A 15,899-nucleotide genomic window follows, 5' to 3' on the forward strand; every position below is an offset into this window, starting at 1 on the left:
ACCTAGTCTGTTCATTATATACATCTACATGATGTATTGTTACACCATGTAGGAGCAGTATAGACCTAGTCTGTTCATTATATACATCTACATGATGTATTGTTACACCATGTAGGAGCAGTATAGACCTAGTCTGTTCATTATGTATATCTACATGATGTATTGTTACACCATGTAGGAGCAGTATAGACCTAGTCTGTTCATTATATACATCTACATGATGTATAGTTACACCATGTAGGAGCAGTATAGACCTAGTCTGTTCATTATATACATCTACATGATGTATTGTTACACCATGTAGGAGCAGTATAGACCTAGTCTGTTCATTATATACATCTACATGATGTATTGTTACACCATGTAGGAGCAGTATAGACCTAGTCTGTTCATTATATACATCTACATGATGTATTGTTAGTCCATGTAGGAGCAGTATAGACCTAGTCTGTTCATTATATACATCTACATGAAGTATTGTTACACCATGTAGCAGCAGTATAGACCTAGTCTGTTCATTATATACATCTACATGATGTATTGTTACACCATGTAGGATCAGTATAGACCTAGTCTGTTCATTATATCCATCTACATGATGTATTGTTACACCATGTAGGAGCAGTATAGACCTAGTCTGTTCATTATATACATCTACATGATGTATTGTTACACCATGTAGGAGCAGTATAGACCTAGTCTGTTCATTATATACATCTACATGATGTATTGTTACACCATGTAGGAGCAGTATAGACCTAGTCTGTTCATTATGTACATCTACATGATGTATTGTTACACCATGTAGGAGCAGTATAGACCTAGTCTGTTCATTATGTACATCTACATGATGTATTGTTACACCATGTAGGAGCAGTATAGACCTAGTCTGTTCATTATATACATCTACATGATGTATTGTTACACCATGTAGGAGCAGTATAGACCTAGTCTGTTCATTATATACATCTACATGATGTATTGTTACACCATGTAGGAGCAGTATAGACCTAGTCTGTTCATTATGTATAGTTGATGTATAGTTGATGTATATACATCTACATGATGTATTGTTAGTCCATGTAGGAGCAGTATAGACCTAGTCTGTTCATTATATACATCTACATGATGTATTGTTACACCATATAGGAGCAGTATAGACCTAGTCTGTTCATTATATACATCTACATGATGTATTGTTACACCATGTAGGAGCAGTATAGACCTAGTCTGTTCATTATATACATCTACATGATGTATTGTTAGTCCATGTAGGAGCAGTATAGACCTAGTCTGTTCATTATATACATCTACATGATGTATTGTTACACCATGTAGCAGCAGTATAGACCTAGTCTGTTCATTATATACATCTACATGATGTATTGTTACACCATGTAGGATCAGTATAGACCTAGTCTGTTCATTATATCCATCTACATGATGTATTGTTACACCATGTAGGAGCAGTATAGACCTAGTCTGTTCATTATATACATCTACATGATGTATTGTTACACCATGTAGGAGCAGTATAGACCTAGTCTGTTCATTATGTACATCTACATGATGTATTGTTACACCATGTAGGAGCAGTATAGACCTAGTCTGTTCATTATATACATCTACATGATGTATTGTTACACCATGTAGGAGCAGTATAGACCTAGTCTGTTCATTATATACATCTACATGATGTATTGTTACACCATGTAGGAGCAGTATAGACCTAGTCTGTTCATTATATACATCTACATGATGTATTGTTAGTCCATGTAGGAGCAGTATAGACCTAGTCTGTTCATTATATACATCTACATGATGTATTGTTACACCATGTAGCAGCAGTATAGACCTAGTCTGTTCATTATATACATCTACATGATGTATTGCTACACCATGTAGGATCAGTATAGACCTAGTCTGTTCATTATATCCATCTACATGATGTATTGTTACACCATGTAGGAGCAGTATAGACCTAGTCTGTTCATTATATACATCTACATGATGTATTGTTACACCATGTAGGAGCAGTATAGACCTAGTCTGTTCATTATGTATAGTTGATGTATAGTTGATGTATATACATCTACATGATGTATTGTTAGTCCATGTAGGAGCAGTATAGACCTAGTCTGTTCATTATATACATCTACATGATGTATTGTTACACCATGTAGGAGCAGTATAGACCTAGTCTGTTCATTATATACATCTACATGATGTATTGTTACACCATGTAGGAGCAGTATAGACCTAGTCTGTTCATTATATACATCTACATGATGTATTGTTAGTCCATGTAGGAGCAGTATAGACCTAGTCTGTTCATTATATACATCTACATGATGTATTGTTACACCATGTAGCAGCAGTATAGACCTAGTCTGTTCATTATATACATCTACATGATGTATTGTTACACCATGTAGGATCAGTATAGACCTAGTCTGTTCATTATATCCATCTACATGATGTATTGTTACACCATGTAGGAGCAGTATAGACCTAGTCTGTTCATTATATACATCTACATGATGTATTGTTACACCATGTAGGAGCAGTATAGACCTAGTCTGTTCATTATATACATCTACATGATGTATAGTTACACCATGTAGGAGCAGTATAGACCTAGTCTGTTCATTATATACATCTACATGATGTATTGTTACACCATGTAGGAGCAGTATAGACCTAGTCTGTTCATTATATACATCTACATGATGTATTGTTACACCATGTAGGAGCAGTATAGACCTAGTCTGTTCATTATATACATCTACATGATGTATTGTTAGTCCATGTAGGAGCAGTATAGACCTAGTCTGTTCATTATATACATCTACATGAAGTATTGTTACACCATGTAGCAGCAGTATAGACCTAGTCTGTTCATTATATACATCTACATGATGTATTGTTACACCATGTAGGATCAGTATAGACCTAGTCTGTTCATTATATCCATCTACATGATGTATTGTTACACCATGTAGGAGCAGTATAGACCTAGTCTGTTCATTATATACATCTACATGATGTATTGTTACACCATGTAGGAGCAGTATAGACCTAGTCTGTTCATTATATACATCTACATGATGTATTGTTACACCATGTAGGAGCAGTATAGACCTAGTCTGTTCATTATGTACATCTACATGATGTATTGTTACACCATGTAGGAGCAGTATAGACCTAGTCTGTTCATTATGTACATCTACATGATGTATTGTTACACCATGTAGGAGCAGTATAGACCTAGTCTGTTCATTATATACATCTACATGATGTATTGTTACACCATGTAGGAGCAGTATAGACCTAGTCTGTTCATTATATACATCTACATGATGTATTGTTACACCATGTAGGAGCAGTATAGACCTAGTCTGTTCATTATGTATAGTTGATGTATAGTTGATGTATATACATCTACATGATGTATTGTTAGTCCATGTAGGAGCAGTATAGACCTAGTCTGTTCATTATATACATCTACATGATGTATTGTTACACCATATAGGAGCAGTATAGACCTAGTCTGTTCATTATATACATCTACATGATGTATTGTTACACCATGTAGGAGCAGTATAGACCTAGTCTGTTCATTATATACATCTACATGATGTATTGTTAGTCCATGTAGGAGCAGTATAGACCTAGTCTGTTCATTATATACATCTACATGATGTATTGTTACACCATGTAGCAGCAGTATAGACCTAGTCTGTTCATTATATACATCTACATGATGTATTGTTACACCATGTAGGATCAGTATAGACCTAGTCTGTTCATTATATCCATCTACATGATGTATTGTTACACCATGTAGGAGCAGTATAGACCTAGTCTGTTCATTATATACATCTACATGATGTATTGTTACACCATGTAGGAGCAGTATAGACCTAGTCTGTTCATTATGTACATCTACATGATGTATTGTTACACCATGTAGGAGCAGTATAGACCTAGTCTGTTCATTATATACATCTACATGATGTATTGTTACACCATGTAGGAGCAGTATAGACCTAGTCTGTTCATTATATACATCTACATGATGTATTGTTACACCATGTAGGAGCAGTATAGACCTAGTCTGTTCATTATATACATCTACATGATGTATTGTTAGTCCATGTAGGAGCAGTATAGACCTAGTCTGTTCATTATATACATCTACATGATGTATTGTTACACCATGTAGCAGCAGTATAGACCTAGTCTGTTCATTATATACATCTACATGATGTATTGCTACACCATGTAGGATCAGTATAGACCTAGTCTGTTCATTATATCCATCTACATGATGTATTGTTACACCATGTAGGAGCAGTATAGACCTAGTCTGTTCATTATATACATCTACATGATGTATTGTTACACCATGTAGGAGCAGTATAGACCTAGTCTGTTCATTATGTATAGTTGATGTATAGTTGATGTATATACATCTACATGATGTATTGTTAGTCCATGTAGGAGCAGTATAGACCTAGTCTGTTCATTATATACATCTACATGATGTATTGTTACACCATGTAGGAGCAGTATAGACCTAGTCTGTTCATTATATACATCTACATGATGTATTGTTACACCATGTAGGAGCAGTATAGACCTAGTCTGTTCATTATATACATCTACATGATGTATTGTTAGTCCATGTAGGAGCAGTATAGACCTAGTCTGTTCATTATATACATCTACATGATGTATTGTTACACCATGTAGCAGCAGTATAGACCTAGTCTGTTCATTATATACATCTACATGATGTATTGTTACACCATGTAGGATCAGTATAGACCTAGTCTGTTCATTATATCCATCTACATGATGTATTGTTACACCATGTAGGAGCAGTATAGACCTAGTCTGTTCATTATATACATCTACATGATGTATTGTTACACCATGTAGGAGCAGTATAGACCTAGTCTGTTCATTATAGACATCTACATGATGTATTGTTACACCATGTAGCAGCAGTATGGAGGTCAGTGGGGGACAAAATTGTTGACACCCTTGATAAAGATGAGATAAACGACTCTATTAAATAAATAATTAAAATACTGAGCTATATTGTATGTAAAAAATACAGAAATTATATTATTTTATACTAATAGAATTGCTCAGAGAAAGAGATTTAGTTTATCATGTAATTCTCAAAAGGTAGGGGTCTGAATTATTGCCTCCCATGTTTTCAAAACTCCAGCACCCTCCCCTTGGGAGAATAACGACACTGAAATGTTTAATGAGATTAGAGAACACATTGGGTGGGACCTTAGACCCTTCCTCCATACAGAATCTCTCCAGGTCCTTGATTTATTTAGTCTGTCTTATGGACTGCCCTGTTCAATTCAAACCACAGGTTTTCAATGGAGTTCAAGTCCGAAGACTGAGTTGGCCATAGAACATTTTTGATTTTGTGCCCAATTTACAGTTTCTTTGTTTTGCTGGAAGATCCACTTATGGCCAAGTTTCAGCCTCCTAGCAGAGAGATAACCAGGTTTTGGGCTAAAATATCCTGGTAGTGGTTAAAGTTGATTTATTTTATACATTTTTGCTCATCTTTATCAAGGGTATTAATAACTAGGTGCTTATTTTGATATCTTGTTTTTTGACTGAGTCAAATAGGGACATTGATCTGATTAACACCAGTAAATACAGTGAGTACCATCTAATAAAACAGGGACATTGATCTGATTAACACCAGTAAATACAGTGGAGTAGATGTAGAGTTTGTTTTAAATTCTCATAAAAACGGAATTAATCAAACAGCACTTGTTGCTTTTTGTACGTGTTGATATAATATTAATATTTAATGGAGAGAAAAAAACGTTTCCCTAAACTGCTTTATAATATTATAATTCAATGAAGAATAAAAATAGTTTTCCCTCCTCAACTGCGTTTCCTCCCTCCAGACAGCAGATGGCGATATGTGTCTTTCAGGCGATGTTTCTAGTGTGACGTATAATCTAGTGGACGGAACGCTTCTTCAACAACTGCAGCCACCTCGGTAGCTCGCTAGCCGACAAAGTCGGAACATTCAAGTTCTTTAGACAATTTCGTGGTTTATTTGTCACTTTGCTTTAAACATACTTATGTGGAAACAACTAGCTACCCCATTTAATTTAATATTTACGTTGTAAGTCAACTAGCTGGCTGGTTAAGTTAGCACTAGCCTAGCTAGCTAACATCCCCGACCATGAGTTCACTAAGCTACTCTCCTCCTGCTAAAGAAGAGGTCTGTTGGACGGAGAAAGAAGCTCTCGTGAAAGAGGAGGAGGAGGAGGAGGCTGTTACAATACAAAAACAAGTAGAGGGTGAGGCTGTTACCGTGAAAAAAGAAGAGAAAGACGTTACAGTGAAAGAAGAGGAAGACGCGTTCAGAGTGAAAGAGGAGGAGGATGTTACTGTGAAAGAAAAGGAGGAAGATGCAGTTTTTGGAGTGAAAGATGAAGAGGGGGAGATTACTGTCACATTAGAGGAGCACGAAGAAGAGAAGACTGGAGAACTGATTAACACCAGTAAATACAGTGAGTACTATCTTATAAAACAGGGACATTGATCTGGTTAACTCCAGTAAATACAGTGAGTACTATCTAATAAAACAGGGACATTGATCTGATTAACACCAGTAAATACAGTGAGTACTATCTAATAAAACAGGGACATTGATCTGGTTAACACCAGTAAATACAGTGAGTACTATCTAATAAAACAGGGACATTGATCTGATTAACACCAGTAAATACAGTGAGTACTATCTAATAAAACAGGGACATTGATCTGATTAACACAAGTAAATACAGTGAGTACTATCTAATAAAACAGGGACATTGATCTGATTAACACCAGTAAATACAGTGAGTACTATCTAATAAAACAGGGACATTGATCTGATTAACACCAGTAAATACAGTGAGTACTATCTAATAAAACAGGGACATTGATCTGATTAACACCAGTAAATACAGTGATTACTATCTAATAAAACAGGGACATTGATCTGATTAACACCAGTAAATACAGTGAGTACTATCTTATAAAACAGGGACACAAACTCTGCAGTTGTTGAACTAATGTGTGATTTTTAAAAGGGCATTCTACACTCAAATATGTTTTTGTACTGTATGAATTGTTCATGACGTCCTCCAGGGATTTTTAAACTTTTCCTGTTGAAAAGTGATATATAAATACAGTAAAGTATAAACACACTAATGGGAAACAAATAAATGTTTTGAGTAAAATAGTGTTTTTTTTAACAACTGCAAACTAGAAGGAGTGAATGATGTCATAGTAAGGCCTCCAAGGAGTTGGCTTGATGGGAAGTCGTGATGTCATCCAATAGGAGACTGATCTTCATGTGAATATTCATTATTCTTTTTAAAATCCTTCCTGTTCTGTCAAGTTGGTTGTTGATCATTGCTAGAAAGCCGTTTTCAAGTCTTGCTATAGACTTTCAAGACTATTTAAGTCCAAACTGTAACTAGGCCACTCAGGAACATTCAATGTCATCTTGGTAAGCTCCTCCAGTGTAGATTTGGCCTTGTGGTTTAGGTTATTGTCCTGTTAGGACAGTTTTTTGTATTCAGATCTCTGAAATGCTCTCTAACTACGTAACATTTAGTGTCTCCTTATGTTACGCTGGGAAAACAGTTTTCATGGGAACAGAAATCCTAAATCATTTCAGAGTTTACTAAATCCAATGGTTCTAACCGAGAGTCACCTTAACTTTATTGACAACACCCAAATGGATACTGTCATTAACGCAGTTCTTCAATAATTACACATCATTCTTAATACTGTAGCTGTTTAGTTACAGTCACATGTTCAACTATCATCAGCTGATCCAGGAAATCATTTTCTGAATGACAGTCACATGACAGAAGCCACAACATGCAACAACAACCAAAGTGCTTCTTCATTCATTACTCTGGTAAAGACAGTTATGCCGTTCTCCATGTTGGATCCAACATCCCTAACAAATGGATGTTTATAATGTGTTATTGTCTGGTTGATTTACAGTAGGGTCTCGTTAGTCTGTTTGGACACAGAGATACGCTCCACGTTGGATCCAACATCCCTACTTTGCTCATAATGTGTAGAGAAATGTTCCTTGATGGATAGGCTATTGTTCAACACACAGAGCTATTTTCCTATATTTGTTGTTATGGGCCCTACAGTAGGTCTATGTTGTTGTTAGGTGAAGTTATGGGTCCTACAGTAGGTCTATGTTGTTGTTAGGTGAAGTTATGGGTCCTACAGTAGGTCTATGTTGTTGTTAGGTGAAGTTATGGGTCCTACAGTAGGTCTATGTTGTTGTTAGGTGAAGTTATGGGTCCTACAGTAGGTCTATGTTGTTGTTAGGTGAAGTTATGGGTCCTACAGTAGGTCTATGTTGTTGTTAGGTGAAGTTATGGGTCCTACAGTAGGTCTATGTTGTTGTTAGGTGAAGTTATGGGTCCTACAGTAGGTCTATGTTATTGTTAGGTGAAGTTATGGGTCCAACAGTAGTTCTGTTATTGTTAGGGGAAGTTATGGGTCCTACAGTAGGTCTATGTTATTGTTATGGGTCCTAGAGGACACTATGTATGTCATGCAACAACAACCAAAGTGCTTCTTCGTTCATTACATAGGTATGATTGTTGTTAGGTGAAGTTATGGGCCAATTTGGCAAACAGTGTACAACCCCTCATTGTCAGGCTGATGGAAAAGCCAAAGAGCATTTTACTGGTTGAAGTGTTTTTTAAGTACAAAGCGGTTGATTTGCGATGACGACACAAACATTATATTAAGCAGGAAATTCAAACAAGCCTTACAATTATAATCCAAAGTAGTGTGAAATGAACTCATAAGCAACCTGGTAATGGAGGTTACTCCCCTGAGTTTTCCCCCATTCAGAATACATTGTGAAAAACTAAAATCTTTGCTCACCATTTCAGATATACTACATCCATAACTAGTGGTTTCCTCATTACCAGATATACTACATCCATAACTAGTGGTTTCCTCATTACCAGATATACCACATCCATAACTAGTGGTTTCCTCATTACCAGATATACTACATCCATAACTAGTGGTTTCCTCATTAGCAGATATACTACATCCATAACTAGTGGTTTCCTCATTACCAGATATACTACATCCATAACTAGTGGTTTCCTCATTAGCAGATATACTACATCCATAACTAGTGGTTTCCTCATTACCAGATATACTACATCCATAACTAGTGGTTTCCTCATTACCAGATATACTACATCCATAACTAGTGGTTTCCTCATTAGCAGATATACTACATCCATAACTAGTGGTTTCCTCATTACCAGATATACTACATCCATAACTAGTGGTTTCCTCATTACCAGATATACTACATCCATAACTAGTGGTTTCCTCATTACCAGATATTCTACATCCATAACTAGTGGTTTCCTCATTACTAGATATACTACATCCATAACTAGTGGTTTCCTCATTACCAGATATACTACATCCATAACTAGCGGTTTCCTCATTAGCAGGGAGGAGTTTATGCAATCAAATTGTGTGTGCATCGCCCTCGTGCCGCAATTTTATTAAACACAAAAAGGGGCCTACATTGGATACAAAGAGTTGTCTGGCACACTGCTTCGAGTTTCAACAACATGAATAACTTATTTCTAGCCTACCATCATCGATTTTACTACTAATGTGAAAACAAGACAAAATATGACTATTCTTGCTCATTTTAAGACAATTGTCAAATAATTTTAACATTCATTACAGACGTCAATTGTTGTACAACATCGTGGCTGCGCTGTTGGCAACACTTTTACAGTGGATTACCGCTGTTGTGGGCCTTTAACCATCTGTCTGTCTTTGTTGTTCACACAGGAGAGAGGCGGGACAGTTGTGGATCCTCTGGGGAGTCTCAACAACCTCTTGATGCTGAAGAGGCAGAGAAGAGTCTCTCCAGATCAGAACACCTCAATAAACACCTGCAGAGATCCACAGGGAAAAAATCTCACTGCTGCTCTGACTGTGGGAAGAGATTCACCTCATCAGGCATTAAAATTCATCAGAGAATCCACACAGGAGAGAGACCTTATAGCTGTACTCAATGTGGGAAGGGTTTTGCAGCATCTACCTATCTTACTCTACACCAGAGAATACACACAGGAGAGAAATCTTATAGCTGTGGTCAATGTGGGAAGAGTTTTAGTCAATCTGGCCATCTGACAGTGCACCAGAGAATACACACAGGAGAGAAATCTTATAGCTGTAATCAATGTGGGAAGAGTTTTACTACATCTGGCCAGCTGACTTTACACCAGAGAACGCACACAGGAGAGAAACCTTATAGCTGTGATCAATGTGGGAAGAGTTTTACTAGATCTGACCATCTGACTTTACACCAGAGAACGCACACAGGAGAGAAACCGTATAGCTGTGGTCAATGTGGGAAGGGTTTTGCGGCATCTACCTATCTTACTCTACACCAGAGAATACACACAGGAGAGAAATCTTATAGCTGTGGTCAATGTGGGAAGAGTTTTAGTCAATCTGGCCATCTGACAGTGCACCAGAGAACGCACACAGGAGAGAAATCTTATAGCTGTGATCAATGTGGGAAGAGTTTTACTAGATCTGACCATCTGACTTTACATCAGAGAACGCACACAGGAGAGAAACCGTATAGCTGTGGTCAATGTGGGAAGAGTTTTGTTAAATCTAGCCAGCTGACAGTACACCAGAGAACACACACAGGAGAGAAACTCTATAGCTGTGGTCAGTGTGGGAAGAGTTTTACTGAGTCTGGTGGTCTGACTAAACACCAGAGAACACACACAGGAGAGAAACCTCATACCTGTGACCAGAGATAATCTGATAAAAAAAATCTCTGATCAAATATCAGAAAATACATACATGAAGAAGTTGTTTCATGATATCTATGAATTAATGTCACAATGTAGAAAGTTTTAACATTGTAGTAGGAGTATTTTAATGATGTCACAATGTAGAATCCTAAACGTTTGTCCCCTGTTCTATTGATTTCAACATGATATGGATATTAGCCTCAGGGGGAAAATCCAGGCTCTGAAATGGAAGAGTTACTATTTATGTGATTTAACAAAAAATGACTAACAAAAAAAGAGTTGTGTTACACTTACCACGTTGGTGACCCACTTGAATCAAAATGCAACACTTCAAAATGTAGCTAGCAGCTTTCTACAAGTTGTCCTCTGACCAGGGATGTACACATTACTCCCAGATTCCATGTGGTTTTTCAGCTGTTCGTTTTAACAGGATGTGCAACCTCATGTCCCTCCTCTTGCATAATTGATTTCAACATGATATCGATGAGTGATGACAAATAAGTTCCTTTGTTTAGCGACCCCTACATTTAAATGTATCACTCCAAAATGTAGCTGACTGTCTTCTGCAGGTTGTCCTCTAACCAGTGAGGTAAAATATATCTCCCATTTCCATGTGTTTTTTAGTTGTGTTAGTTTCAACAGCAGTACAACCTGATTTCCCTCCTAATCGATATCAGTGATTTATTGCTACTTGTCAAAACAACAGCGTTTCTGGTGCAGTTTATAAGGTGCTTGTTTTAAAAAAATACAAGTAATATGATTATTGTGGCAGATGTTTGTGTATATAGCACATGTTATGTTTAGGTTTTCAATTCATCCCAAACTGTTTCTGCTTATTGGTTATTGATTTGGACACGTTTAAACTGTGTTTTGACATTGGGGATATCCCACCTAGCAACATGTAATTGAAAAGACGTTGAAAAGAAGACTATGCCAAGTTTTTTCAGTGACTTGAAAACAACTTAATTTCAACTTAGTTGCAGGTAGCCTAGTGGTTAGAGCGTTGGGCCGTCATTGAAAATCAGAATTTGTTCATAACTGACTTATTGACAATTATTGCCTACCGGGGAACAGAGGGTTAACTGCCATGTTCAGGTGCAGAACGACAGATTTACCTTGTCAGCTCGCGATTCAATCCAGCAACCTTTCGGTTACTGTTAAATGAAGGTTAAAATAAAGAAATAAATACACATGGACGCAGTATAATCATTTGGTCTGTAATCAATTTTATTAACAATCCTACATCACTCCAGTATTTCTTCACAACATTCAAGCGTTAATTGTCTTTATTCCACTACTGAAGAATCATGTCTCACATCACCTCATATTTCAAACATTCAGCCTGACAAAATATACGTTTTATTATTCCATGCCTCACCATTAAGTTAATTATTGCCAATACATATTAACCAAGGGGTGTACATTTGATCACAATTTATTTGGACTTTTTCCGTATTGGAGATGAGTTTTGTTTGGGCTCGTTCCAAGTGGACCAGAGTTCTAGAAGCTAGTGAGTTTTAGGAAGACGAGAGTTCTAGAAGCTAGTGAGTTTTAGGAAGACGAGAGTTCTAGAAGCTAGGGAGTTTTAGGAAGACGAGAGTTCTAGAAGCTAGTGAGTTTTAGGATTCTATAGAAAGAAGAGAAAAAGGAGAAAAAAATATTTCAATTGTATATTATTATTTAGAAATACGTGTGTTTTTCTTGTTTTTAATTGTTGACAGGAGGTGAAGCATTTTAGTTGATTTTAATATGAAATGGAAGTTGTTTTCTGTTGGTGGTGAGCAAACTTGTCCAACAAAAATATAGGATATATTTGTTGTCTTAAGGTGTTACAGGCTTTGGTTTTTCCATTTATGTTTTGAGGTTGGACTTTAGTACGTCTAGCTCGTTAGCACGTATAGCTCGTTAGCACGTCTAGCCCGTTAGCACGTCTGGCTCGTTAGCACGTCTAGCTCCGTCAGAGCGTCTAGCTCGTTAGCGCGTCTAGCTCGTTAGCACGTCTAGCTCCGTCAGCACGTCTAGCTCGTCAGCACGTCTAGCTCGTTAGCACGTAGGACGCACTGATTGGTGTCACCTCGTTAGTCAGTATGTGTTACACCTGTGCTGGCTTGTCCATCTCGTTAGTGGGAAGGTGTTTCACCTGAGCTGGTCCAGGTTCTATTTAAGAGTGTCTGGCCCAGTGCTCCAGTTGTCTTGATACATGTGGAGAGTCAACACCTTTAGTTGCTCCACCTTTTTGGTTTGCTTCCTGTCTTTAAGTTTGGTGTGGGTTTTTATGTTGTTTTCCTCTTCTTGGGCAGATTTAGTGGGTCTCATGGTGGGTGTCTTTTAGATCCCAGTTGTTGTTACTAGTCAACTTTCAGTGGACACCCCCATAGTGTCTTTCAGAACCCCTCCTAAAAAACAAGTTATATTTTGGGTTGGATGTTGCATCCAATTAATATTTTAGTCAATGTCATTTCCTTAGAATGTTCATTAGTCTTTCAGTTGTTAGTCTTCTGTTTGTTGTGTTCTAAATATTTTCATTTTTATTTATTTTTTCCTGTGAAGCCATTGTGTTGCATCCGTGTCTGAAATGTGCTGTATAAATAAAACTTAATTTGATTTCAACAAATGAACCCAATGACTGACCAATCAACAAACTCTTGGTCCCTCTTAGTATGAAAAACAGTATCAATCCCACTTTTCCAGCCTGCTGAAGGCGTGGTGGAGTGGTAAACACCACCCCGGCTCTACCAGGGGCTTGAGGTGGTCTCCCACAGCTCTGCTTATGTCATGTTCTGTGGCCTTGCTGTTCCATTTCTTGACTGCCCCTGCAACACAGAAACACATTTAGTCATATTATATAAAACACAGAGCCGGTTTCACATAGAAGGCTTAAGCTTAGTCTCAGACTAAAATGCTTGTTTGAGCTGTCTTAACTCAAAGCGACTTGCACAGACTTATCTTAAAATAGTCGTAGATTTAGACTGTTCTGGACAAATCAAAGGCGATTGCAAGAGGGAGGATTAGAGCTACTCCAGGACTAAATGGAAGATTAAATGAATCTTTCAAAGAGGCAGGTTTAACTTCTACTTAGTGCTGTTTGTGAGGGAGCCTGGATGATGTGGAATGTCTAAAGGAAGACCAGCATGCACTACAGAGGCCAGACCAGTACTTGTGGATAGGAGGAATCCATTACATTACCTTGAGACCGCTTTCTTATGTACAAAGAAAATGCATTGGAGATCATATCTCTGCTTGAGCCTAGACTTTCCTCTCTGTCTCAAAGAGGAAGGCCTTTACCCAATTCTCTCCAAGTTCTGATCACTGTGAGATTTTTGGCATCTGGAATCTTTCATTGTGAAACTGGTGATTTGTGTCGGTGCCAGTGAAGCAACTGTGTGTTTAATAGTTCACAAAGTCTGCAGGAGGAGTCTTTACATCTAGTTTCCTGATGCTGCTGGTCAAGCCAACTATAAAGTCTGCAGGAGGAGTCTTTACATCTAGTTTCCTGATGCTGCTGGCCAAGCCAACTATAAAGTCTGCAGGAGGAATCTTTACATCTAGTTTCCTGATGCTGCTGGCCAAGCCAACTATAAAGTCTGCAGGAGGAGTCTTTACATCTAGTTTCCTGATGCTGCTGGTCAAGCCAACTATAAAGTCTGCAGGAGGAGTCTTTACATCTAGTTTCCTGATGCTGCTGGCCAAGCCAACTATAAAGTCTGCAGGAGGAGTCTTTACATCTAGTTTCCTGATGCTGCTGGCCAAGCCAACTATAAAGTCTGCAGGAGGAGTCTTTACATCTAGTTTCCTGATGCTGCTGGCCAAGCCAACTATAAAGTGCAATATGAATATCTGAATGTGGGCAGCTCCCAGGAGTGATTGGCTGGTTAGATGGATGTCATGTTCCCATCAAGTGTCCATCAACTCCTGATGCTGCGGGGTACCGTAACCATAACAACTGGTTTACCATCAACTCCTGATGCTGAGGAGTACCGTAACCATAACAACTGGTTTTCCATCAACTCCTGATGCTGCGGAGTACCGTAACCATAACAACTGGTTTTACATCAACTCCTGATGCTGAGGAGTACCGTAACCATAACAACTGGTTTACCATCAACTCCTGATGCGGAGGAGTACCGTAACCATAACAACTGGTTCTCCATCAACTCCTGATGCTGAGGAGTACCGTAACCATAACAACTGGTCAACCATCAATGTTCAGGGTGGATGCTAATCCTCATTTAGAGTTCTCAAACATTGTTGCCTGTTGGAAAGGTGCAACTCACCATTGAAGGATTTCCCTCAACTCTTCATTGGTCTCAGTTTCAGAGAGGACAACATAGTGGACTACTAGAGTAACTTTTTATTCACTCCAGACATAAATCCCACAACAGCTGAGCAGCAAAGATACAACAGACCTCATATCCACACGAGAGGGATGGTCCAGCGTGTGTTTGGCGTATGGAAAAATAGATTCCAGTGTTTTCGCAATACACTTGGTTTCAAGCCAAGAAGTTGCTGCAAGGTGATCATTGCTACAGCTGTGCTGCACAACTACCTGAAGCAGCATGGCTGTCCTGATCCTCCCATGATCAGCATCAAGCAGATGTACCCATGACTGTCCTGATCCTCCCATGATCAGCATCAAGCAGATGTTCCCATGACTGTCCTGATCCTCCCATGATCAGCATCAAGCAGATGTTCCCATGACTGTCCTGATCCTCCCATGATCAGCATCAAGCAGATGTACCCATGACTGTCCTGATCCTCCCATGATCAGCATCAAGCAGATGTACCCATGACTGTCCTGATCCTCCCATGATCAGCATCAAGCAGATGTTCCCATGACTGTCCTGATCCTCCCATGATCAGCATCAAGCAGATGTTCCCATGACTGAGGCAGATGTGATTGAGGCAGATGTGTCCATGACTGAGGCAGGCAATGACCAACGAGGACTTGCACAGTTGCACAGGGAGATGCTTCACATTGCAGCACTTCAACTAGATGAGATGCATTTA

The 15,899-nt window shown here is 38.3% G+C and overlaps 1 protein-coding gene across 1 annotated transcript in view; it reads left to right on the forward strand.

Moving 5' to 3' along the window:
• LOC123741870 (zinc finger protein 239-like) overlaps positions 1-15,498 on the forward strand; it is a gene marked incomplete at its 5' end in the record, with an annotated part of 34,271 nt that extends 18,773 nt beyond the window's left edge. Inside the window, 2 exons of the mRNA XM_045716099.1 lie at positions 10,088-10,887; positions 15,275-15,498. Of these exons, the coding sequence (XP_045572055.1) occupies positions 10,088-10,887; positions 15,275-15,498 (1,024 nt within the window). The remainder of the gene's footprint in view (positions 1-10,087; positions 10,888-15,274) is intronic.
• Positions 15,499-15,899: the final 401 nt, after the last annotated feature.

Source organism: Salmo salar, chromosome ssa03, assembly GCF_905237065.1.
Source record: "Salmo salar chromosome ssa03, Ssal_v3.1, whole genome shotgun sequence".
In the NCBI taxonomy this organism is placed as follows: domain Eukaryota; kingdom Metazoa; phylum Chordata; class Actinopteri; order Salmoniformes; family Salmonidae; genus Salmo; species Salmo salar.